Source organism: Dipodomys spectabilis, unplaced genomic scaffold, assembly GCF_019054845.1.
Source record: "Dipodomys spectabilis isolate Male_0828 unplaced genomic scaffold, ASM1905484v1 ptg000095l, whole genome shotgun sequence".
Classification (NCBI taxonomy): Eukaryota; Metazoa; Chordata; class Mammalia; order Rodentia; family Heteromyidae; genus Dipodomys; species Dipodomys spectabilis.
In genome coordinates this window covers 32,654,199-32,680,008 of record NW_024870772.1, presented here as the reverse complement: position 1 = coordinate 32,680,008, position 25,810 = coordinate 32,654,199, and the positions used below count along the sequence as shown (strand labels likewise).

General features: G+C 42.7%; 1 protein-coding gene across 1 annotated transcript in view; it reads left to right on the top strand.

The window, feature by feature from the left end:
- Positions 1-25,810, top strand: part of Slc7a1 (solute carrier family 7 member 1) — a 68,880-nt gene that overhangs the window by 39,221 nt on the left and 3,849 nt on the right. The window contains exons 3-10 of the mRNA XM_042685732.1: positions 8,032-8,418; positions 11,553-11,711; positions 14,832-15,039; positions 17,048-17,163; positions 17,720-17,942; positions 20,143-20,282; positions 23,406-23,508; positions 25,210-25,427. Coding sequence (XP_042541666.1) covers positions 8,049-8,418; positions 11,553-11,711; positions 14,832-15,039; positions 17,048-17,163; positions 17,720-17,942; positions 20,143-20,282; positions 23,406-23,508; positions 25,210-25,427 — 1,537 coding nt within the window. The 5' untranslated portion in view covers positions 8,032-8,048. The remainder of the gene's footprint in view (positions 1-8,031; positions 8,419-11,552; positions 11,712-14,831; positions 15,040-17,047; positions 17,164-17,719; positions 17,943-20,142; positions 20,283-23,405; positions 23,509-25,209; positions 25,428-25,810) is intronic.

The following is a 25,810-nucleotide window of genomic DNA, read 5'->3' as shown; positions in this document are numbered from 1 at the left end:
CTCCAGAGTAGCTAGGATTATAGTTCTGAGTCACCCATGCTTGGTTTGAGACTTGCTTGAAGGACTTAGGTAAGATCAGATTCTGACGTTTCAGGAGGTCAGCCAGTGATACCCTTGGGGAAAAACCCCATACTTCCTAAGAAGGCTCTGGGTGGCTAGAGGCAGAAGCCAAAGATGGAGACCCTGCTTCTGCTAGACATCAGGGCCCATAGAAGGTTCTAGGAGGCTCTAGCACAACAACAACAAAGATATAGCCTAATTTGTTCAAATCAAGTTATAGATCTCCAGCAATTGAGAATTGCTTGGTGGTAGCTTCCATAGGGCAGATGCAAGACTGCAAGGCTATGCTAGGAATGTGTAAATTTTTGTGTAGGGAAGGCGGTGTAGCTCAGTGGTAGAGCATTTACAGCATGGAGGAGGCCTCGGTTCCAACCCCAACACAGAAAAAGAAACAAAAAATATTTTGAAAGTAATTTTTTAACATCTCTTTTTGTGGCGGCGGGAGTATTTTAAGCGCAGAGATAATGGAAAGAGAGTGTGAAAGCTTCATGTGGCATCATTGTGACTGCTGGGTAGACAGGCAGTGTATGTCTGCTCCCTCCTCCCAGATGCCATTTCCGTTTAATAATGAGCACATTCTTTCCATAAAGTGCTAACTAGTACAAGGCAAAGAACATGACTCAACAGCACTGGCTTTCTAGGGCCTTCACAGTAAAGTACTGGAGGAGCGCACAGAAGAGACGAGGGAATCCCTGTCTCCCTCCATTCTGGACTCTGCCAGAGCTATTCCAGTGTTGGTGTTCTTTTCTGGAAAGCCCATTGCTGTCCAGGAAACGATCAAAAATCTAGAAGACCAACCCAGTTGAAATTCCTGGCAAAGAGCACACCAAGCCTGGCCATGCACTACAAACAGTTTTCTGAGCTTCCTTAAAAAAAGAATGCAAGCCCAGTGACCTCATATTAAGAAAAAATAACCCAACTGGCTGTTCATGGACAGACACAAAATGTATGTGTACATGCACATGGCACCCATTTTAATACCAGTAAGGTACCCCTCACTAGCCACAAATGACTTCCAGAATGATTCACTTCTGTTGGGACTTGAGCACCACCCTCAAGATAAAAGATGCAGGTTATTTAAATATGATAAATGATTGGAGATAAGAGTCTCCTAGACTTTCTTGCTTTGGCTGGCATTGAGCCACTGGCTCACCTCCCTAATTCATTACTACAGAACACTTGGCCTTAGGTGTACCTTCTTAGAAAAGTAAAGAAAATCTGTCCATTTCTCACAATAATTCAAACTCCAACTCTTATTCTAGTTATTACCATATTAAAAACAGAAGTAAAACAGATTCAGTGGAGCTGAGTACCAGTGGTTCATGCCTGTTGTAATCCTAACTAGTTAGGAGGCTGAGATCTAAGGATCACACTTCCAAGGCAACCCAGGAAAGTCTATAAGGCTCTTATATCCAATTAACTACTCAAAAAAGCCAGAAATGGAGCTGTGGCTCAAGTGACAGAGCACTAGCCTTGAACATAAAACCTCAGACAGTGCTCAGGCATTGAGTTCAAGCCCCACTACTGGCACCAAAAAATTCCAGCAACAACGAAAGTAAAAACCACAGAATTGATCCAGCAGGAATCACTGAAGCTCTCTGGGGAATTTAAGTGTTACAAGGCATTAGTGAGTGCCATGGAGAGAATAAAACAAAGCACAAATACTGAGAAGCACTGCCTTTGTGCAGGGGGAGGCACCGTATAGGAGAATAAATCTTAGCCACTGGGTATTATATCACAGGGGAAGCCATTCGCCTATATCCAATCCACATACAATGTACGAGAGATACTAATTAAAGGGGTGTCATTGATCAAGGTGCATTGTACTTATAAATTAACAGGTTGAATTGAAACTCCTTCGTGCAACTATGTAAAAATAATTTTAGAAAAGCAAATGACATGCACAATGCTTTAAAAAGGTAATAACAGAGTAAAATGTAATTAGGGAAATAGTGGGGAATAGACTCACAAATGTTGAACAAAATCAATTTGAAATCACTCTGTATGTCACTAAGTTGGGACAAAAGGGTAGAAGAATTTCCTTTCCAGCAGTAGAAAAAAATGTATTAACACAGTAAAAGATATAATGAAATAATGTAACCATTAGCTGGGCACCAGTGGCTCACACCTTTAATCCTCCTCAGGAGGTTGAGATCTGAGGATTGTGGTTCTAAGTCAGCTCTGGCAGGAAAATTCTTGAAACTCTGATCTTCAATTAAGCACCAAAAAGCCAGAAGTGAAGCTGTGACCCAAACAGTAGAGCACTAGCCTTGAGTAAAAAAGCTCAGGGTCAGAACCTAGGCTCTAAGTTCAAGCCTAGGACTGGTACCACTAATAATAATGATGTAGCCATAAAAAACAGACATACATTTTTTTCACCCTTTGTTCCTCCTTTCTGTGCCTCCCCCTAGACTCCCAATGACATATAAACAATGAAAACAAAAAGAAAACACGCGCGCGCGCGCGCGCACACGCACACACACACACACACACACACACAGCTGAATATGATGGTACCAAACTATTAATTCCAGCACTAGGGAGGCTGCGGCTGGAGGTTTGTCAGTTTTATCCCAGCCAGGGCTATATGCATATCAAGCCTCAAAAAACAGAAAATATAACCTAAGGAGCAGAAAGCCTCATGTAGCTCCAGAAATGTGTGAATGATGTCCAGAAAGAAAATTCCCTATAGGACAAAGTAAATGATGTTGGGCCAATAAAAAGGAGCCAAGGTAGAGCTGTGTAACTCTATACTATATACTATATACTACACATTCATACTCAATTATAATGTCCCAGAGCAAACAAGCACATGACAGCATCTCAATGAATACAGGTGTGGTGGGTCTGTGGGAGCAAGACCCTCACACATTATCTGAGATTAGTTTTCAAGTTACAGGTGCTTGTTTGTGTTTATTTTTTTTGTGTCATGTTATTTACAATGAGATGTGTTCTTGTTTAAGCCAGAAAATATTATGAATAAATAATAGGAGACATTTCAGGTGCCAGCCAAACAAGAGATCCCTTATATAATTTTATTTCATTTAATCTTCACACCACTTCATTAGGTAGGCAATAACTTGTGCTCTAGAAATGAGGAGATCCTGCATGGATGGAGCTCAGTGCTTCTTCACACTGACTATGCTTTAGGATCACATGGGGACTTTTAAAAGTACAAGTGCCAGTCATTAGCACAGATCAAATGTTTTCTGTAGAGCTTTCCCAGTTAACTTGTCCTAGGGCCTGAGGCCAATGAAGAGTAAAAGCTACTGAGATCCCACCATCCTGCCTCCAGTACCTTTTGATTACATCAGGTCATGGAAGTTAGCGTGGGTGGTTGGGAAGAAGTGGTATTGAAAGAAGTTGGTAGGTAGAGGGGATAACAGCCAGCTTAGCATCTATATCACCAGGGAGCAAGCTTTTAATGACCACGACTGAAGGACAGACACATCTGTCCCTTCCAGGGCCAGGGCCAGATGAAAACTTCTGCTTGTCAGCTGTGCAGTGTTGGCTCTTGCCTGTAATTGTAACTACTCGGGAGGCTGAGGTCTGAGGCTCATGGTTCCTGGCCAGCCTGGACAAGAAAGTCCATGAGATTCTTATTTCCAGTTAACCAAAAAAAGTGGAATCGTTGCTCAAGTAGTAGAACACCAGCTTTGAGTGCAAAAGTTAAGGGACAACACCCAGGCCCTGAGTTCAAACTCCAGTATGGCACCAAAAATTAAAAAAAAACAAAAAACCACAAAACCAAAACAAAACAAAAAAAAGTCTTCTTATCTTGTCTCCTCAAACCCTAAGAGGTATTAGATAGTATTTCTAAGAGCCTCACTTATGAGGTGCCCTTACATTCAAGAAATGGAAAAACACTGCCCATCAACAACTTACGGGGCTCCCTATCAAAGGAGACTTTATTGGCTCAATATTTAACAGTTTGATGTCCCAGGAGTAAGTTTCTGTTTCTTGAAATGGATATGAAGGTCCAAAAATGACAGTTATATTGATTTTGTCTACAAGACCTAGATGTAGTTTCCAAGCTTGGGTCAAGAGAATCTCTGTCATTGAGTGGAAGTTCATGGAGATCTCTTTGTGTACTTTCTTCATCTAATCTAACTTCTCTGCTCCACAGCAGGGACCATGTATCTGGAGTCCCTGCTGTCCTTCCCTGTTTATTGATTGATTGATTTAGTTGATTGTGTGTGTGTGTGTGTGTGTGTGTGTGTGAGAGAGAGAGAGAGAGAGGAGGGGGAGAGAGAAAGAGAGAGAGAGAGAGAGAGTGTATTTAGGGCCTGCATACTGTTTCTTAGTTTTTTTTGCCCAAGGCTGGTGCTCTTATCACTTGATCCACACCTCAGCACTGCACATATATTTAGACTACTTCCTCTAATCTTCCATGGATTAAATGAAGTATCAGAAGTCAGCCAGTACTCTTCTCTCCCCCCACTCCCTCTACCTAGCCTGTGATACCAAGAAGGTAGAGTTTAAGACAGCAGGTTATATTGTCTGGAGTCACATAATTCATAAATCACAGGACCTAAATCAGAAAGCTAGGTCACCTAATTCCAAAAGCCAAATGTCACCTTAACTCATCTGTGGGCTTTTTTTGTTTATTCTTTTTTTCTTCAGTTCTGGGGATCAAAAGGCCAGAACCTCAAGTATACCAGTATGCTAGCATGCTGTATTACTGATCTACACCCTGAGCTCTTTTCATTTTATTACATATCTAAGAAAAGGTATATGCAAAGAATTGTCTGTAAGCTAGGTATCAGTGGCTCATGCCTATAATCCTAGCTACTCAGGAGACTGAGATATGAGGATCGTGATTAAAAGCCAGCTCACGCAGAGAAGTCTGTTGGTGAGATTCTTTTTTTTTTTTTTTTTATTGTGAAAATACTGTACAGAGGGGTTACAATTACCTGGGCAAGATAATGAGTACATTTCTTATCAAGCATTGCAGCCTCCTCCTTTGTTTCCACTTCCCATCCTCCCCATCCCCCACCCTCTCACTCAATCCTCCCCTCCCCCCTGTTTGTGGATTCTTATCTTCAATTAACTAGTAAAAAAAAATCAGAAGTAGAGGGTATGGCTCAATTGATGGAATGCCAGCCTTTCAGTAAAAAGCCAAGCAAGAGTGAGTGGCCCTGAATTTAAGCACACAAGAAAAAACAGTCATGTAGTGGGGAAGACACTGAGAAACCATTCATTTTCTGCTAGTTCTTGTTTTGTGGGGTCCTCAGGCTCTGGTGTCTGATTTTTCCCACTCCACTGCTATTTCACAAATAACACTCTTGCCTCATTTCTTCCATTTCCTCCTTGCCTTGCCCCACCCCTCCACACAGGACATCATTTCCTTCCCACAAGCAGGGCTGCTAAGACCCCAGGTGGGCAGTTGGCCACCTGTGCCTTCAGAGTGCCATGACCTTGTTTAACATTTGGCCCTCTCACTTTTCCTTATCAGTGTAAATAGGGGGTTCCCCAGGCTACCTAAAAATTAGACATGTTTTGAGATTTTTTTCTCTTCCCTGGAGCATTCAGAGAAAATACTGGAAGAATTACCCACTTTTTTTCATGTCTTGAGCCAGCTGAGACATGACCAGTGCAGAGGATGCTTGAGCCAAGACATGACTGGGTACTACAGAGGTATGGGCAGGCCCCGACTTCTCTCCCAATCTGTGGTCACCATCAGCACTATTTTGTTTGTCATTTACTTAACTGTACCTAAGTTAGGGCAATAAAATATCTATTAGTGGTATCGTTAAGTATGGTGGGGCAAATCTGTGATCTACTCAGGAGGCTGAGGCAGGAGGATTGTGAGCTCACAAGCCAGCCTTGGACACACTCAACCAAAAAGCAAAATAAAACAATATATCCATTATACTAAATGCGAAAGTCAAGACCATAGCTTATTTTTGCACTGTTTTTTAAATAAGCTCCACGAGAATAGTTATATATCTACAAAAAAATAGAGTTGCTATGTTTCTTACATTGGTGTGCTGCAGTAGGCACAAGTAATGAACCAATGTTTGCATTGCACTAAATTCATACCTTACTCAGATTTCCACTGTGGGTCTCAAACTGCATCTATCTGTCTGTCATCACATCTTTTTTTTTTTTTTTTTTTCCGTGCCATTATTGACTATTGAACTCAGGTCCTGAATACTATCCCTTATTTAGTTTTTTCCCTGAAAGTTGGTGCTTTACCACTTGAACCACACTGCTACTTCTAGCTTTCTGCTTGCTACTTCTAGCTTTCTGCTTGTTGATTAGAGACAAGTCTCAGGTCTCTACCTCCTGAGTGGCTGGGATGACAGACCTGAGCCTCTGGCACTAGGCTTCATCACACCTCTTTAGGGTTGCTTTGTTAATGACAGATTCTTCTCTTTGATAGTTTTGAGGGGTGCTGATCAAGTGTTTTATAGAAAGTCACATAACTAATTTGTCATACTTTCCTCATAATTAGGTTAAGGCCATGAGTTTTAGAGAGGAAGACCACACAAGTCAGGTGCCTTATGGTCTATCACACTGTCGATGTGCTTTGAGCTGTTGATTTTGACTGCCTAGCTGAGGCCAAATTTGTCATGATTATCTGTTATGTGGTTGGTCTGCTCACCTTTCTATACTGTGCCCTGGAAAAAGAGATCAGTCTATGGAACTACTCTCCAAGAGTAGAAAGGAAATAAATCTCTACATTCTCAAGGGTGGCTGCTGTCCTGTTTGGCTTAGATGTTGGTACTGTTGACCTGAAGATATTGTCACAAAAGAGCTCTTTGAAAGCTGACCTTGGAGCCTTGTGCAAGTGGCTCACACCTTTAATCCTAGCTACTCAGGAAGCTGAGATCTGAGGATTGTGGTTTGAAGCCAGCCAGGGCAGGAAAGTCCATGGGACTCTCTTATCTCCCTTAACCACCAAAAATCTGAACATGGAACTATGGTTCAAGTGGTGCAGTGCCAGCCTTGATCAAAAAAAGCTAAGGGACAGAGCCCAGGCCCTGAGTTCAAGCCCCATATCTGCATCATAAAAGAAGGAAAAGCTTCCTTTGGGTCACAGTTCCCTTCTGTTCTCTGTGACCTAAAGCCCAAGTGACAGTGATTCTGTGCTCACAGTCTGAGTATCAGGATGGTCACACATGTTGCATCTGTGTTGACACAAAAGAAAATGCTTCCTAAAGCCTGACAGTATGAAATGTCTTTACTTAATATAGTTCAACACTTTTCTACTTCAGTTCCAACTCTGTGTGTTAACTTAAAAGTAGAAACAACTTACTTCTTGCACTTAGAGGATCTTGTAAAGGTATAAAAAGCATTGTCATTACTATTCAAGGTCTCTGAGTTGTAGTAATTAAGTTACTGTTTTGAAGCTGGGTTCCTGTGGCTCTTTGGGAGGTTGAGATCTCAGGACTGAGGTTTGAAGCCAGCTCAGGCAGAAAAATCCCTGAGATACCAGCAAAAATCCAGAAATAAAGCTGGGCTCAAGTGTAGAGCTCTAGTCTTGAGCACTGAAGCTAAATGGAAATACCCAGGCCTGGAATTCAAGCATGAGTACTGGCGCACATGTGCACGCGCGCATATGCACACACACACACACACACACACAATATAGTTTTGATGGCTTTCTATTAATGCAATACTGTACAGGAAATAGCCTAGTATGTCCTGATAAATTATGTGATTGCAGAGTGTAGAGACAGTGTCGATCACTGGCCTGTGTATGTTTTCTTATGCTAGAGTACTTTTGTCTACAGAAGGCTCTGGGCTAAGGACTGAAATGTGGAAGCTTAGAGACCACAGAGTAAAGCAGCTGGATGTATTTCTGGATGAGTTGTTGAGCTCTACAACTGCTGGTTCTGACAACTGCAATGTATCGAGAAACGGTTATAACGGATTGCATTAGGTGTTTCAGTAGTGCAGTAAGATAGGATTTGTGGGTGAAGAGCATGGCACAGTGAAGCAGCCCTTGTCCTTCTTCTTTTTCAGCACACACACAGAGCACAATGGGGTGCAAAGTCCTGCTTGGCTTCGGTCACCAGATGCTGCGACGGAAAGTGGTGGACTGCAGTCGGGAAGAGAGCCAGCTGTCCCGCTGCCTGAACACCTTCGACCTGGTGGCCCTGGGTGTGGGCAGCACACTGGGCGCTGGTGTGTATGTCCTGGCTGGTGCAGTGGCCCGGGAGGATGCTGGCCCTGCCATTGTCTTCTCCTTTCTGATTGCTGCCTTGGCCTCTGTGCTGGCTGGCCTGTGCTATGGCGAGTTTGGCGCTCGAGTCCCCAAGACAGGCTCAGCCTACCTCTACAGCTATGTGACCGTGGGGGAGCTCTGGGCCTTCATCACTGGCTGGAACTTGATCCTCTCCTATGTCATCGGTAGGTCCCAAGCTCAGCCCTAAGGTCCATGTCCACCATCCCCTTGTGTCTTTTCCTACTTATACTTCTACACATCCTACCAAGCGTACCCATGTCCTTCCTGGGAAGACTGAGCCTGGGTCTCCCCAGAAGGCCTCCTGTGTGTATTGTCTTTTACTTTTATGAGTGATTGAGTTGACTGTGGGTTCAGTCCTCTGCTCTGTGTCCTGTGAGATCAAGCCAATAAAGTCAAGCCTCCTTGAGTCCATTCCTGTTTACTAAAGAGACCTAGAAGTAATAGGTTCATTCTAATTCTAGAAAATAATTTTGTTCCTCTCAGTGTTTTTCCTGATTACTAGAGAAAATATGTCACCAACAGAAAACTTTGAGACATGCATAAAGACACAAAGAAGTAGAAATAAGCTAGGCATTCATGGCTCATGCCTATAATCCTAGACACTCAGGAGGCTGAGTAAGATCTGAGGATTACAGTTTGAAGCTAGCCCCCGCAAGAAAGTACCCCCTAAAAAGCCAGAAATGGAGCTGTAGCTAAAGTGGTAGAGCACTAGACTTTAGTGAAAGAAGCTCAGGGATAGTGTCTAGGCCCTGAGTTCAAGCCCCAGAACTGGCGCGCGCGCGCGCACACACACACACACACACACACACACACACACACACACACACACACACACACACACACACACACACACACACAGTTAAAAAAAAACCAATCAGACAACTCATTGATTCATCCATGCATTTACTATTTATATCAACACGTGAATTATTTATTGAGTACACAGAGCATTTTTTAATGGTCTATGCCAGGCATTTTTGCTGGAGATTAGGATATGATCAAAGAATGTGACAGTCACTGTTCATGAGTGTTTACTAACTAGGGATATAGCCATGACTAATATTTAAATGGTAAATATAAATGTATTGGAGGCTGTGATGTTAAAGAATGAACCTAAAGCCTTGTGAATATGTTTTACCTCTGAGTACATCTCCAACTCTAAGTGTATATTTTATACAATGAGTCTGTCCACTCTCAGAGAACCTTATACCTGGTTCCATTGATAGCTTGCTGACAGGGTCCTTCATCTTTGCATTGAAGATACCACTGCTACCTCCCCAGATAGTAGGCAGTCTAGTATTTGGGCTTCTTTTCAACATCTGCAGCATCTGCTGAGAGCCAATAAAGCTTACTATATAATAACTTCTAAAATAAAATTCATAATGGCTTTTTCACCCCCAACACAACATTAAAACTTGTAGCCACAGATGGAAGTCTCCCAGTGGGACTGGAGTTATTTTAAATAGACTGTTACGCTCTCTGGAAGTATAAAACAAAACAGTGAGCATGGAAGGTTGGCTGCTTTATCTTTGCCAGAGTACTATTTGCCTGTGTGACACCCATGAATCTATTAGGGAAATTTATTCTGTTTCTTAGCTACTGGGGAAGAGTTTTTCCAGTCCCCCCACCAATTCTTTTAAAGTAATGATTCAGAAATGGAAAGGGGGCGTAGGCTGGGAAGAAAGGTTGAAGCACTCCTGGCATAGAGGCAGGGTGGAGCTTGGGAACCTGCTTACAGTGAGCTGGCCACTTTGAGAGTTCAATGAAGAGGGTACAGGGAAACTATTTTTATTTGTGGTCTTCATGGAGAGAATTCACATAGATTACTGTTAGGATAAAATGTGCCTAAAGCTTTGGGTTGTTGGGGAAATATTCTACTTGAGCTCCAGGAGTGAAGTTCAATCATTGTGCTGATCACTCTGCCAATATTCTGTGGGTAATTCAGTTCATGGTCATGGTCAAGTCCCTCTGAGAAGAAAGGAATATGCTGTATGCAGAAATTAGAATTTTAGTGACTTTTCCTGACAAACAGCCACTGGAAAACAATGACGTGTCTTCAGAATTGAAAGAGAGAAAAAGAGAACAGTGGATGGTGATGATGTGGGCCTTATTTATGTTCCTTGGTGCTGAGGGACAGGTGTCCCCCGTGGAATTGAAGAGGTAGAGTTTCACCAGTGGGAGACCACAATTCTGAGCTGGGTAATATAAGCCTAGTTAAGTCCAAAGTGGCAGAAAGGCTGAAAGCTGAGACGAAATCCAGCTTCTTTGTGGATCTCCTTAGAGAGTAGCACTTGGGGCATGGGTGCCATCAGCCCTGCCTGCTGCCTGGGGTTTCTGCTTAGGAAACAAGGGTTTCCTAAGTGATTGCTAAGGGTTTTTCAAGTGGTTGCTTAATACTTAGTTCCCTAATGAAATCAAATAAGTACAGTTGAATAAATAATATTGGAGTGTTTCATAAAAGTAGCTATTACTGTGTAAGACTTCCATCTTGATATATATACTTACATTGTTTTAAATGTGCGTGCGTATGTGCGTGCGTGTGTGTGTGTGTGTGTGTGTGTGTGTGTGTGTGTGTGTGTGTGTGTGTATTCTCCATTTATAATAGGTTATATCCCAGTGACCTCAAGGTGAACATATCAAGCCAGGCTGGGGGTATATGCCTATAATCTCAGCACCTGAAAGGCCTCTGAGACAGGAGGATCGTGAGTTTTGAGTCCAGCCTTGTTTGATCCTGCCTCAAACAACTGGAAAAGAATGAAAATACCAGAAGCAAAAAATATGGTTTATTCACCTAACCTTCACACATCCAGGCTTTGAAGCAGTGTCTTTCATGTTTCCTGGTCAGCATTGCAGAGCTGTCAGCAAAAGATCATACCAGTATTGCTGATTCTAGAAAAGATCTAATTCAGAACTCAAAGTCTAGTTTATCTACTGAGTGCACATTACTTTTTACACCACTGTTTGGGGAAAAAGTCATTAAAATTTAACTTTCAATCAGGGTTCACCCTTGTAAACCAGGGTGTATGGCACACACACATACACACACACACACACACACACACTCCACAAAACACATAGGATACCATGCAGTCCATGTATAGGGAATGAGGTAAGTCAAAAACTCACCTCTGTCCCAGCCCCACCTCCTCCCTTTCTGTTTAGTACGTATTCCAGTCTCACTGCTGTGGAAAGATCTGATTATACTGTGATCCCTGTGTGGATGAGATACATGCAGAGCTCGCTGATGAGGACCAAATTAACTACTTCCCTTCACTGGCTGCCATGTGTTTTGTGGCAGGTACGTCAAGTGTGGCAAGAGCCTGGAGTGCGACCTTTGATGAGCTCATAGGTAAAAGCATTGGAGAGTTCTCCAGAAAGCACATGGCCCTCAATGTTCCTGGCGTGCTTGCTAAAAACCCCGACATATTTGCTGTGATTATAATTCTCCTCTTAACAGGTAAGAGCCACATTTTTTTGTTATATCTAGACTTGTTTTATTGTTAAGATGCTGTACAGAGGGGTTACAGTTACATGAGTAAGGCAATGAGTACATTACTTGTCCATCATTGTTACCCTTCCCTTCCTTGTTGTTGTCCCACTATCCCTTCCCTCCCCCACCTCCCTCACTCCTCCACTGGCCTCCCCAAGTTGTAAAGTTTGTTTCCAGTAGACTGTCCTGTGGAGTATCCTTGTTGCTTGCACTGGATCATCTTGTGTCTTTGTTTCAGCATTTTGTTATTCCCTTTCCCCTCTCCAGATTAGACAAATGTATATACAGGATGCAGGGTACCAAAATCAAGTACAGTGACAACAGGGGATATGCCATAGGGGAAAGAACATACAAAGGAAACAACAACAACAACAAAAATAAAATCTCATGGTACATTTGAAACAATAATAATAAAAAGACCTCTTGTTCATATCTTGCTTCATTTCACTTAGCATCATCTTATATGGTCATTTGTACATGTTTTTTGAGCTTTTCAGCTCATCTGATAAGAATATCCTATATGTATACTAATTATTGCAAATAAGGGAAACCATGGGCCCTAAATTTCTTTGGGACTGGGTAATTCTTTCCAAGTCTTTCCATTTCCTAACAAATTGGGCAATGTTGTTCTTTCTGATGGAAGCATAGAATTCCATTGTATATATATACAGAGGGGGCATCTAGGTTGGTTCCATATCTTAGCTATGGTGAATAACGTTGCAATAAACATAGTTGTGCTGGTAGCTTTACTATGACCTTGTTTGTGATCATTTGGGTAAATGTCCAAAAGTGGGATTACTGGGTCATAGGGGAGCTCTATGTGTAGTCTTTTGTGGAACATCCATACTGCTTTCCAGAGCAGCTGAGCAAGGGCCACATCTTGAAAGAGATTTAATTCAAGCATGACAGGTTCCTATTAAGTTTTTTTTTGGGGGGGGGGTTGTTTTTGGCTCTGCTAAGTATGGAACCCATGGCCTTACCCATGCCATGCTCGTGCTATGCCACTGAGATGCAGTCCAAGTTCATGTTTCTGTTCTTTGGTTTCTGTGGGCTTTTTGTTGTTGTGTCCTTTAGTCCCTTTCCTATTTTGTCTGCTTTTGTAATGCACAGACAACTTCATTTATTTGTTTCTACTCTAATGGCTTCTTATAGTCCACATAGGGTTGACCTGGCTAATCAATAGCTGTTGAAATGTGTATTCTTCACAGAGTTAAGATTCTGCTAGCACTGAGGATACTTTATACCTTTAACTCACGAATAAAAAATCCTTTTGAATCAATGGGTGGCCATTTGGAAAGACACGAAATGGTCACTTGTCTGTCAGGAAAGTGCAGGAATGAACTCTGCCTCAGACACTAAGGTGTGCCCGAGCATTGAAAGAAATCTTGGATAGATGGGCTCATGCCTATAATTCCAGCTACTTAGGAGGCGGAGATCTGAAGATCTGAATTGCCAGCTCAGGCAAGAAAGTTCATGAGATTCTTACCTTCCATTAACCAGAAAATGCTACTGGTCTACAGCTCGAGTTATAGAGTGCCAGCCTTGAGCAAAAAAGCTAAGAGATAGTGCCTGGGCCTTGAGGTCAAATCCCAGTACTGGCACACACACACACATAAAAGGAAAGAAAAACAGGTAATTTTTTTTCATCTAACAGCCACCAAAATACCCTTTCAATAATTAAGTTGTGGTTTTAGACTCTTTAACTTCCAGGTACTACTTGTCATTGACAATGGCTGCTCATTGTTACTGACATTTGTCCAAATCTTAGCCACAAGGATGGCATTTTTTTTTTTCCTGAGGAGTATTGGGTAGCTGCACATGAAGCTAGAAAGCAGCTTGATCTCTTGATGTTAGGGAATCTTACAGAAGTTTTAAAAATAACATTTCTTACTTTACAAACATTTAATCAAAATAATCTTCCTCAAACTCAGTCCTGGCAGTATTTCTGGTCCAGCTGGCAAAGTTATGTATCAGAAAATAAGTTTGAACTACTGTAGTGAGATTTTCATTTTCATAAACATGAGAGGGAAGGACACTAAAGAAAACATGTATTACAGTATGATGATGTTGCCGCTTTGTGATTAGTTTACTCCATTCTCTCCTAATATCTACATTTCAGTATTCAACTTAATGTGCACTGCAGTTTTTATTTTAAGAGATAAAAAGGCAGCCAGTACTGGTGGTTGGTTCATGTCTGTAATCATAGCTTCTCAGAAAGCTGAGATTTGAGGATCATGATTCCAAGTGAGGCTAGGCACAAAAGTTCGTGATACTTTTATCTTTAAATAACCCAGTGACTTACATATTTCCAGTAGTAAATCCTTTTCTTACCACATAGGCCACAGGGGGATACTTAAGAACCCCAATGTAGATGTCGTGAAAACCCTAAGGTGGTACATGGGGTTACTGTGCCAATTCACTACTTGGTGGTTTTTATTGTCATTTTGTTCTTAGTATGAATCTAGCGTTGACACTATTTTATACACACTGAATTCCAGAGAGGAACTAATGTAGATCTGTGTTAGTTATTCCAAAACCACAAATAGTTGCTACTGCCAACATGACTAATGTCCCAAAGTATATTTAAATAATTTCCTCATCTGAAAAACTCCCATCCTACCAAGAAGTTAAGCCAAGTGATTTTTCCTTGGAGGAAATAAATTCAGCAATAGAAGATGGCTTTCCTGTAATGTCTTTCCCACAGCAGAAGCAGCTTGGTGTGGGGGTCAAGGCCCTAACCCTATGCCCCAGGGCCTTGTTTGTTCTCCATGGAAGGGGGATAGAACTGTGTTTCAGACCTCTGCAGCCCTGTGGGTGGTGCCCTAAGTTCCTGAGGGGACCCAGAACATCCACCCAGATAGATGGATGATGAGGCTTCCCACACACTTGGGTTATTTAGGTCCTTGCTCTTAGAGAGAAGGTGAATTTAGCTCTATTCCCAGAGGCTGTCAGAGGTCTTTGGAGCTGGGTGATTTTTCTTTTTTATTCTCTTCCTGTCCCTATTTTTGTGTCCCCCATTCTCATCCCTGAAAGGACTTGCCTGGCATGTAGTTAAAGTTTCTATTTGTACCTTTTTTTTTTTTTTAGGAGTTTTAACTTTTGGTGTGAAAGAGTCAGCCATGGTCAACAAAATATTCACCTGTATCAACGTTCTGGTCCTGGGCTTCATAATGGTGTCCGGATTTGTGAAAGGATGCATTAAAAACTGGCAACTCACCAAGGACAATTACTTGAATATAACTGGCTGTGAGATCACCCAGGAGCATTTCTTGAATATATCTCGCTGTCAGAGCAAGTAAGTTCTTTCTTCTGTTTGTTAGCATGTGCCAGTACTCTCCATTCTTTGCATTTAGTACCATGTCACAATCAGGGAATACAATTGGTGAGGATAATGTGTATCTTTATTTTATTTTATTTGCAGGGGAAGGATTGTGGGGCCTGAACTTGGGGTCTAGGTGCTGTCCCTGAGCTTTTTCACTCAAGCCTAGCACTGTACTACAGAACCACTTCTGTTTTTCTGGTGGTTAATTGGAGATATGAGACTCAAGGACTTTTCTGCCTGAGCTGTTTTGAATTGTGATCCTCAGATCTCAGCCTCCTGAGTAGCTAGGATTATAGGCAATGCGCCACCAGTACCTGGCATATGTACCTTTAAGAATTTGGTGTATTTTGTTAGATTATTTTGTTTTGCTTTGTGCACAGTCACTGTGGGTGGAAGGTATTGTTTTTATTGTTTTGTTTTGACTTTGAGAAAAGAGTCTTATTACCCAGTCCAGGCTGGGACTCTGTGACCCTATGGGCTTAGCCTCTTGAGTACTGGGATTACAAATGTGCCACCATCATACCTGGCAAGTGTATTTTGTTGTTGTTGGTTGTTGGTTGTGGGGCTTGAACTTGGCCTAGGTGCTGTCCCTGAGCTCTTCAGCTCAAGGCAAGCACTTGACCACTGAGCCACCATCCCAGCCCAAGTGCGTTTTTTGTTTGTTTGTTTATGGTTCAGGACTGTTGTCAGTCTCATTGAGCAATCTCTTTCTCCTCATACTTGGTTATATGATCTCTAAATTTTACATTCAAGCTAAGAAGTCCGCTGGACTCCATCTGAAAATGATGAGAAAGCAGAAGCTCAGGGTGACCAGGTACAGGTGGCTTTTGTTTATTATCACAGCAGACTTGGGAGGCTGAGATCTGAACAGACAAATCCACAGTTAGGAGAGTGACTCCAAGTGGTAGAGAAGTAGAGCCACAGCTCAAGGTGCTGAGGGTTATTCCCCCCCCCCCCCCCCCCCCACCTTTCTGTGGTACCTTGGTGATTCCAATTTTTCTCAATAATGCCTTCCTATGATATTAATATTTGGAAAAAGTATTTTTCAAGTGGATCATTCTCCCACTATAATTACATCTTTTTAACGTTATGTCTTTTTAAAATCTTCTTTGACAGATTTTTCTGTTGAGTCTTATGTTCCAGGATGGATAATAAATAGGATTCAATTTTGTCTGCAATTCTGTTTTCCTTTCAGGGAAAAAAGTTAAATTGCTGTGACATGGAGATCCTCCTAAGGTCTTTATTTATAGTGGTGGCTTTATTTAGTGATGTCTCAAGTCCTACATAGAACAGCCTAGGATAGCTAGCCAGCCTGGTATCCATCTTTTTTTCCCTTCTCTGCCTGGCCAGCACTACCCTGTGTACACAAGCTCACAGGAGAATAGAGGAGAATTGAAAGGAAAATAGAGGGTGCCCAGGCTTCTGAGGGTAGAACTGGGCAACACGCAACCCTTGGTGTCCATTCTCTTGTTGAACGTCTGGGGAGTGGACACACGCCAAGATCTTGGCCATCACATGCCATGGTCACTGAGGAACACCAGGTGTCCTGTCCCTCCCAATCAATGCTCAGGCATTGATATCACTATGATACTGGAATCAGAGAAGTGTTAAGAGTAGATGCATGAAATTCCATCAACTGTATTAGTATGTAGTTATCAGCAGTGCATCTGGCTGATAGTTTCCTAAAGTCTTGGTCAGGAGCATGTAGGAAAAGTCCCAGTGGTTGGGGATTTTTCCCTGGAACCCCTACCTCCTAGCACCTGCCTCCTCCCTACCAGTCTCTTTAGCAGATGCTTCTGAAAGGGCTAGTTGTTAGAGCCATCAGAGCCATTATAGCTGTGGACTTTGGAATGTTGTGTCTTAGGGTCTGAGACCCCTGATGTGGCAGTAATTGGCTATCACTTATCTTCTGGAGCTGATTGCTGTTCCTTAGGCAGGACTACACAACAGATGTCTTAAGTTTTTGACTGGCTCTTTCTAGTGATACCAGCGCACTAGGTAATGGAGGATTCATGCCCTTTGGAATTTCTGGCATCCTATCAGGAGCCGCGACCTGTTTCTATGCCTTCGTGGGATTTGACTGCATCGCCACCACAGGTAGCTTCCCTCCTAGTCCATGCCTTTGCTCCCCTGGCAGACAGGTGGCAGTCATACTCCCCTGTTGGCACTTTTCAATGACCACTTGTCATTACACTGGAGTAGTTTGTAGATTTCTAGCTTCCTGCTAGTCTCCCTTCCCCCACATTAGCATTTCCCTTAGAGCCAGTGCCTATGAGAAACTGCATTGTACCTGTGAGTAATGGTTCTGATGTCTGAGTGAGACCATGACAGCATGGCTGTGGCCTGATTACATATCTGTACCCTCTGGGAAAAAGGAAGCCATGAAAACTAGTGTCATCCTGGTGGGTTTTAATAAAGCCATCGCCCTCAAGTATCCCAGATTTTCTGCAGTAAGTTTCTCCCTTAGCTGACTTAAGGCTGAGAATGCCTGTGGGCTGTGACCCTCCCCTGTGTGTTTTTAAGGGCCATCCCTTAGTTATAGAAGTCCAAAGGCTGAGCACTGAGGGTGGTTATTGGTGCCAGGCGGGCTTCCTGCAGGAATGTGATCCCTCTGCCATCCTGTACTCCCGGCTGATTTCTCTGCTGCTTCCAGGTGAAGAAGTCAAGAACCCTCAGAAGGCGATCCCCGTGGGCATTGTGGCATCCCTCCTGATTTGCTTCATTGCCTATTTTGGGGTCTCGGCCGCCCTCACGCTCATGATGCCCTATTTCTGCCTGGATCCAGACAGCCCATTGCCTGCTGCCTTCGAGTACATTCACTGGGAAGCCGCTAAGTACGCAGTGGCTGTGGGCTCCCTCTGTGCACTGTCTGCCAGGTAAAGAGAGGGAAGTATAGTGCTCTGGGAGGGTGGAGGCTGTGTAGACAGGAAGCCAGGCATACAGATCAATTGTTAATATATATTCCTTTTCCCCTGAATTCAGACCAACATCCTACTTCTAACCCTCACTGTGTGAACACCTCTTTTTTTTTTTTTTCCCGGTTGTGGAGCTTGAACTCAGGCCCTGGGCATTGTCCTTTGCATGGTGTGTGTGTGTGTGTTGGTGGTGGTGGTGGTGGTGGTGGTGGTGGTGGTGGTGGTGTTTGGATGTGGGGTTTGAACTCATGACCTGGGCATTGTTCTTGAGCTCTTTTGCTCAAGGCTAGTGTTTTACTCAAGGCTAGCCATAGCCCCACTTCCATGTTAATTTTTTTTTTGGTTGGTTGTGGCCACAATGCCAACTCCCTGGGCACTGTCCCTGAGCTCTTTTTGCTCAAGGCTAGAGCACTAGCACTTTGAGCCATAGTGCCACTTCTGGTTTTTGAGTAGCTCGTTGGAAATAAGAGTCTCATAGGGACTTTTCTGCCTGGGCTGGCTTCGAGCAGTGATCCTTAGATCTCAGCCTCCTAAGTAGCTAGGATTATAGACACGAGCCACTGGCTCCTGGCTTTTTCTTTCAGCCTGAGCTGGGTGTTGTCCTTTCCCTTTTTTTTTTCTTTTTTTGGGTCCGGTTGTGGGGTCTGAACTCTGGGCCTGGGCACTGTCCCTCAGCTCTTCAGCTCAAGGCAAGTGCTCTACCACTTTAGCCACAGCACCACTTCTTGCTTTTTTTTTTTTTTTTTCCTGCTTATATGGTGCTGAGGAATAGAACCCAGGGCTTCATGCATTCAAGGCAAACGCTCTACCGCTGAGCCACCTTCCCAGCCCCAATCTTTTCCCTTTTTCACTCAAGCCTGGTACCCTTCCACTTACCACTTAAGCCACACAGGCTCTGTTCCTCATTTTGGCCCTTGGTTTGTCTGTAAAGCAGGGGCTCCTGAGGAAGGTAGTAAGCCTCTCTTAGTGAGAAGCCTTTTGCCCCTGGTATTTCCTGAAAGCTTATGTAAATAGCAACTATATTCAATATTGATTTGCCACAGAGAAATACGAATGCAGTAATGCTTTTATTTTGTTTCAGTTAGCTTGAAATCATTTCAGAAATAAGTGCAAAAATTTTCCTTCATAAGTATTACTCCTGGGATCACATGCTATTGTTTTATTTTCTTTTGGCTGCCAGTCTTGAAACTTGAACTCAGGTGCTTGGGCACTGTCCCAGAGCTTTTGTGGTCAAAACTAGTGCTCTTCCACTTGAGCCAGACCTCCAGTTCTGGCTTTTTTTTGTTACCAGTCCTGGGGCTTGAACTCAGGACCTGGGCACTGTCGCTGAGCTTCTTTTGCTCAAGGTTAGTGCTCTATCACTTGAGCCACAGCACCACTTCTGGCTTTCTCTGTATATGTGGTTCTGAGGAATTGATCCCAGGGCTTCATACATGCAAGGCTAGCACTCTACCACTCAGCCACATTCCCAGCCCCCGATTCTGGCTTTTTTTGTGGTGGTTGATTGGAGATAAGAGTCTTACAGACTTTTCCTGCCTGTGTTGCTGTGCTGGCTTTGAACAATGAATCTGCAATCTTAGTCTCCTGAGTAGCTAGGATTACAAGCTTGAGCCACTAGCACTGGCTACTTTGTTGTTGTTATTGTTTTCCCCCCCGTGGGTGTATTTGCTGTGCTGGGGTTTTTGTTGTTGTTTTGTGTGTGTGTGTATCATTACTGGGGCTTGAACTCAAGGCCTTGGCTTTTTGGTCACAGCTGGTGCTCTACTGCTTGAGCTATGCCTCCAGCTCTGCTTTTTGATGGTTAATTGGAGATCGGGTCTAATGGACTTTTCTGCCTGGACTAGCTTCAAACTTCAGTCATATGGGTCTTGGGCCTCCTGAGTAGCTAAATTTACAGGTGTGAGCCACTGGCACCCAGCTTACATGCTACTTTGCATGAGCTGATCCCCGTTTGTTTGTCTTGGTTCACACATATGTATTTTCTCTGGAATTTGTTTATTAAGTGCTGGGTCTTAGAGCCATAGGGCATCATGCAGAATCATGGAAGCAGTTCTTGGTGAGAAAAAGGCGCTCGATCTACAGTAGTGAAGTATGGTCACATAGGATGTCTTTGTGGCTAGGAAGAGGTTTCACTCATGTTTTTGTCTTTTCCTCCACTCAGTCTTCTGGGCTCCATGTTTCCCATGCCCCGAGTTATCTATGCCATGGCTGAAGATGGACTGCTATTTAAATCTCTGTCCAAAATCAATAGTAGGACCAAAACACCAATAATTGCAACAGTAACCTCAGGTGTCATTGCTGGTAAGTACTGGAATTCATTTCTCATGCCAGTATTTAAGAATCATTCCCAGGGAGATATCTTAATTTATCTTGAATTGTTTGGGTTTTTGGTGTGCATTGTACTCTCAGCTTTTTCATTCAAGCTGCCTCATTCTTATTTGAACCACACTTTCACTTTTTTTTGGCATTTTGCTGGACAGTTGGAAATGAGAGTCTCACAGATGGGTCTGCCTGGGCTGAGTTCAAACTAGTATATTGAAGTAATTGCAAATAGTAAAAGATTTTTTTTTTCGCCATTTATACATAATTTGTTCATATTAACACTAGTTCAAATTAACACTAATTTAAATTTCTTCCTGTGATGGCAAAAGTCTTTCCTGTGACCATAAAGTACATGGCATTTCCCAACCCAAGAAGTACTCCTTTTCATCTGTGAGGAGTGGGGGGCAGTTTTTTATCTTTGGTGCCACTTATTCATTATTTCATTCATAATTTCAATGACCATATTGGATTGTCTTTTTATTTCATTTTATTATTAAGATGCTGTACAGAGGGGTTAGTTACATGAGTAAGGCAATGAGTACACTACTTGTCCATCATTGTTACCCCTTCCCTCCCTTCCTTGTTGTTGTCCACTACCCCTTCCCTCCCTCCCTACTTCTCCTCACACACCCCCTACTCCCCCACCAACCCGAAGTTGTAAAGTTCGTTTCTAGTAGACTGTCCTTGGGTATCATTGTTGCTCTGGGTCATCCTGTGTCCTTGTTTCAGCATTTTGTTATTCCCCTTCCCCTCCCGAGACTAGACAAATGTATATACAAGATGCAGGGTATCAAAATCAAGTAGAGTGACAACAGAGGATATACCATAGGGGGAAGAACATACAAAAAAACATCACATCATGCATTTAAAACAATAACAACAAAGACAGAACTCTTGTGTCCATATCTTGGGGTGTATTACACTTAGCATCATCTTATATGGACATATGTACATGGCTTTTGAGCTTTTCAGCTCATCTGATAAGATTATCCTATATGTATACTAATTATTGCAAATAAGGGAAACCATGGGACCTAAATTTCTTTGGGATTGGCTTACTTCACTTAATATAGTTTTTTCCAAGTCTTTCCATTTCCTAACAAATGGGGAAATGTCATTCTTTCTGATGGAGGCATAGAATTCCATTTTATATATTTACCACATTTTCTTGATCCACTCATCTACTGAAAGGCATCTGGTTGTTCCATATTTTAGCTATGGTGAATAATGCTGTGATAAACATAGTTGTGCTGGTAGCTTTAGTATGGTCTTGTTTGTTTTCATTTGGATAAATGCCCAAAAGTGGGTTGCTGGGTCATAGGGGAGCTCTATATGTAGTCCGTTGAGGAACCTCCAGCTTTTTGTAACTCCTCACATGGAAGAAATTTGTCTTGGGTTTTTCTGTGAGTAGGACTGTGGGCATTTGTGGAACACACAGTTGGATACTGTTCTAATTATCCATATGGCTTTCATTGCTTTTTAATTCTGTTATTTATCTTCAATTTAAATCTATTTGCCTTGCATTGATCTAGGTGAGCTCCAGATGTAATAGTGGGAAAATCATGGCTTGGAATCATATGGAATATGGAAATACCTACTTGGAAGTAGCTCTTGCCAAGTTCTTTTGTCAATGAGAAATGACATATTTTGATATAGATACACATATCTTACAGAAATTAGAGATGATTTTCAAATAAGCACTTATGCTTATTCTTACTAGTAATCTAAAAATTTTAAATTCTTTAAGTAGTTGTACAAGGGGTTTTAATTCAACATGTCTAAGTCTGAGTATAATAAATCTAGATCAGTGTCACTTCTTCCATTATTCTGCCCCCATATCTGCCAACCCTACTCATCACCTCAAGTGACCTAGTTGTTAGTGATATTTTTTTAAGTTCTGGAGATTGGACCCAGGCCCCTGTGCAGACTAAGCAAGAGATCTGCCATGGAGCTACACCTCCACCCAAAGCATTCGTGTTTAATTTTCTTGTTTGTTTGTTTAAGGCCTGGGAGCAAGGATTTTGGGTATTGGGGGAAGCATCCCTTGGGAATACCTCATCAGATTTCTCCCATGTAAAGTATTTTCACACTGGAGGAACCACAGCTTTCCCTGTTCACCTGTTGGTATTAGGAGGACTCTTGTCAGTCCTCGGGGGTACCAGACTTGCCTCCCTCTACCTCTCCATCGGGCATGTGTCTTGGGAAAATATTCTCTAGAACAGCAGGGACTGTGGTCTGCTTTAGATCACTAGAACTTAGTGACTGGTCCCCTCTTAACCAGTGCTGCACTGTGGGAAGGAAGGGAGGGAGGGAAGGATATGACATGAGTCAGTATTATGCTGAAGAAGTCAACTAGACTCAGTCATAAGATCCCGGCTCTTCTGTTCACTAGCTATATAACCTTAGATAACTTTCCTAACCATTATATGGGAATGGCTTGAAAAAGTGTCGTGAGAATCAAATACTTTTCATTACTCTTTACAGTATTTTTTGTTAAAAATGTTAATTATTGATGCCACCTCTTTTTAAATTTTTTATTCTCATTATAAAGGCGATGTACAGAGGGGTTATACACATCAGGAAAAGAGTACATTTCTTTTTGGACCACGTCACCCCTTTCCTTGCAATTTGTACCATCTTTTGAGGATTGCATGTAGGCTTTTTGTTGTTCTTGTTTGTTTTTTGGTACCAGTCCTTGGGCTCAAACTCAGGGCCTGGGTGTTGTCCCTGAGCTTCTTTTATCCAAGGCAAGTGCTCTTACCACTTAAGCCAGAGATCCACTTCTAGCTTTTTGCTGGTTAATTGGAGATAAGAATCGCACTGACTTTCCTGCTGGGGCTAACTTTAAACTTCAATTCTCAGATCTCACAGTCTCCTAAGCAGCTAGCAAATACAGATGGGAGTCCCCAGCGCCTGGCTCTAATTGTGTGTTTTACTCCTGAGTTTGTGTTCCTTGAACAGCGTCCTCCTGGAGTGGAGCTGGGGGGTAGTGTTAAAAGCAACAACCTCTGTGTTCCCTCTGGATCACGGGTGGGTGGTGGCCCCAGCTGCTGGTGTGTGCAGAAGGTCATTCACAGATCCTGACGCCTGTCTCCTCTCCAGCTGTGATGGCCTTCCTCTTTGAATTGAAGGACCTGGTAGACCTCATGTCCATTGGCACTCTCCTGGCTTACTCTTTGGTGGCTGCCTGTGTGTTGGTCTTACGGTATGTATGGCTTCCTGGGTTCCATCATCACAGTTAATTGAAGGTGCAGCAGTGTAGCTGCTCCGTTTATATGGTCTAACTTTATATGTTTATATATACTAATATTTATATGTTTATATATAACCATTTATATGGTCTAACTTTATAATGGTTTATGTGGTCTAACTTTTACGTTGGTGACAGCTTTATTGAGGGTAGAGAGCCTGGTGGGAGCTTGTTCTCAGAGACAAGGGTAGCCCCCTACTTCCTCCACCGTTTATCTGTTCGCTGTTAGGAGGATCAAGAGCTTAGCACCAGTGTTGGGTTTGGGACTTGGGATCAGAATTTTTGAAGATTTAGGGTAATGACTTCAATTGGTCCAAATTCTTAGGGCAGAGGTGTCCAGTGGTTGGCCCCTAGAAAAGGGGAAAAGCCAGGGTCCATGAAGCTCAGCAGGTTGCCTCTAGCTGGTTGCACTGTACTGGGGGAAATGAATCCCATGACGTGGTATATGGGCTTCAGTTTTCCTTCTCTATGGGAAGACATGGCTCACTTTAGGAATGTTCCAAATGGTGTTCATTATGAGAACATGTGTTCGTGGGGATTCTAGTATTAGTCACCCAGCAAAGACTCCTTTTTTTTCTTCTTAGTTCACATTTGCAAGGCTTCCCTCCCTTCCTCCCTCCCTCCCTCCCTTCCTTCCTTTCTTCCTTCCCTCCCTCCCTCCCTCCCTTTCTTCCTTCCTCCCTCCCTCCCTCCTTTCCTCCCTCCCTTCCTTCCTTCCTTCCTTCCTTTTCCCTCCTTTCTTCCCTCTCTCTTAGGTTCTATATGCTGTTTTCACATGTATTTTGCAGTGTATTACAAAAGTATTCACCCTCTTTCCCTTCCCTACTCCATTTTTTTATGTATTCAACACCTAATTTGCATGAAACTTGGTCGTTTTCTGCTGATTTGCAGATCCCTTTTGTCTTGCCAGTGGCCCAGTGCTTTCTTAATTGATTGAGTCCTGTGGCACAAGTGAATCAGCACAAAAATGATGAAGTCTATTTTCATGCTCACTCTTAAAATTGGTTATACACATAGCACCTCAAAAATCACTGTTTTCCAAAGCCAGTAGAAAAGATCTGTGCTGAGTTCATTTTGGGTGGCAAGATAAGGGACCTCATTTCAAATAAATGCTTCACTTGCAGGTAGCCTGTGTCTTGGAAATCATGCTCCAGGCTCTGTTCTTCATCCCAGTCCATAGTTAGGTACTTCAAGGCACTGGAGTTTTAGGTCACACAAACAATCTGTCAAATCCATTAGCCTGTTGCTCTACACCAAACAGAACCCTAGTGGTAGTGATTTTGAATTCTGTCATTCATCTGGTTTTGTGGGAAGTGATGTAGTACCTAGTACCACAGCTATTTGCACCGGGCAAGAGCAACCTTCTGGGGTATTTCACTGGGCTGCCTCACAATACAGAGACATCTTTGTCTATTCTGTAAAGATGTTGCCTACAAAGAGAAGAAAGCAGATCTCCTCTCCTCTGTCTCTGCATTACAAGGAATGCACTATTCTGAGCATTCCCCTTCTAGTATTCAAGGCTTCAGCCTACCTCTAAAGCCTTCTGAGAACTTAAATTGCTCCAAAGCCTGCTGAGAACTTAAATTGATGCTTAAAGAACATAGGTTGTGTGAGTCACACATTGTATGTCTTTTTTTTTTTTTTTTTTTTTTACAGGTATCAGCCAGAGCAGCCTAATCCAGTATACCAGATGGCCAAAACTACAGATGAACTTGATCAGATAGACCAGAACGAGCTGGTGAGCACCAGTGACTCCCAGACAGGCTTTTTACCAGAAGTGGAAAGGTTTTCTCTGAAAGCTATATTCTTCCCCAAAAACAAGGAGCCTTCCAAATTCTCTGGACTAGTCGTGAACATTTCAGCCAGTCTCATGGGTAAGAGTTTGCCTCTTCCCAGAAAGGGATTGAGGGTCTTGCTTGTTGGTATTGTGTGGCTTTTTGATCAAGGGATGAAGCAGGGGGAAAGTTGCCATAGACAAATATGGCTGGCTCTCTCTCTCTCTCTCTCTCTTTCTTTTATTTTCTTTTCTTTCTTCCTCTCTCTCTTCTTGTTCTCTTTCTTCCTTTCTTTGTGTGCTGGTACTAGGGCTTGAACTCAGGGCGTGGTGCTGTCCTTTAGCTTTTTTCACTTACGGCTGGCGCTCTATCATGTGAACCATAGCTCCACTTCTGGCTTTGTGGTGATTAATTGAAGAGAAAAGTCTCACAGACTGTAGTGCTTGGGCTAGCTTTGGACTGTGATCTTCAGAGCTTAATCT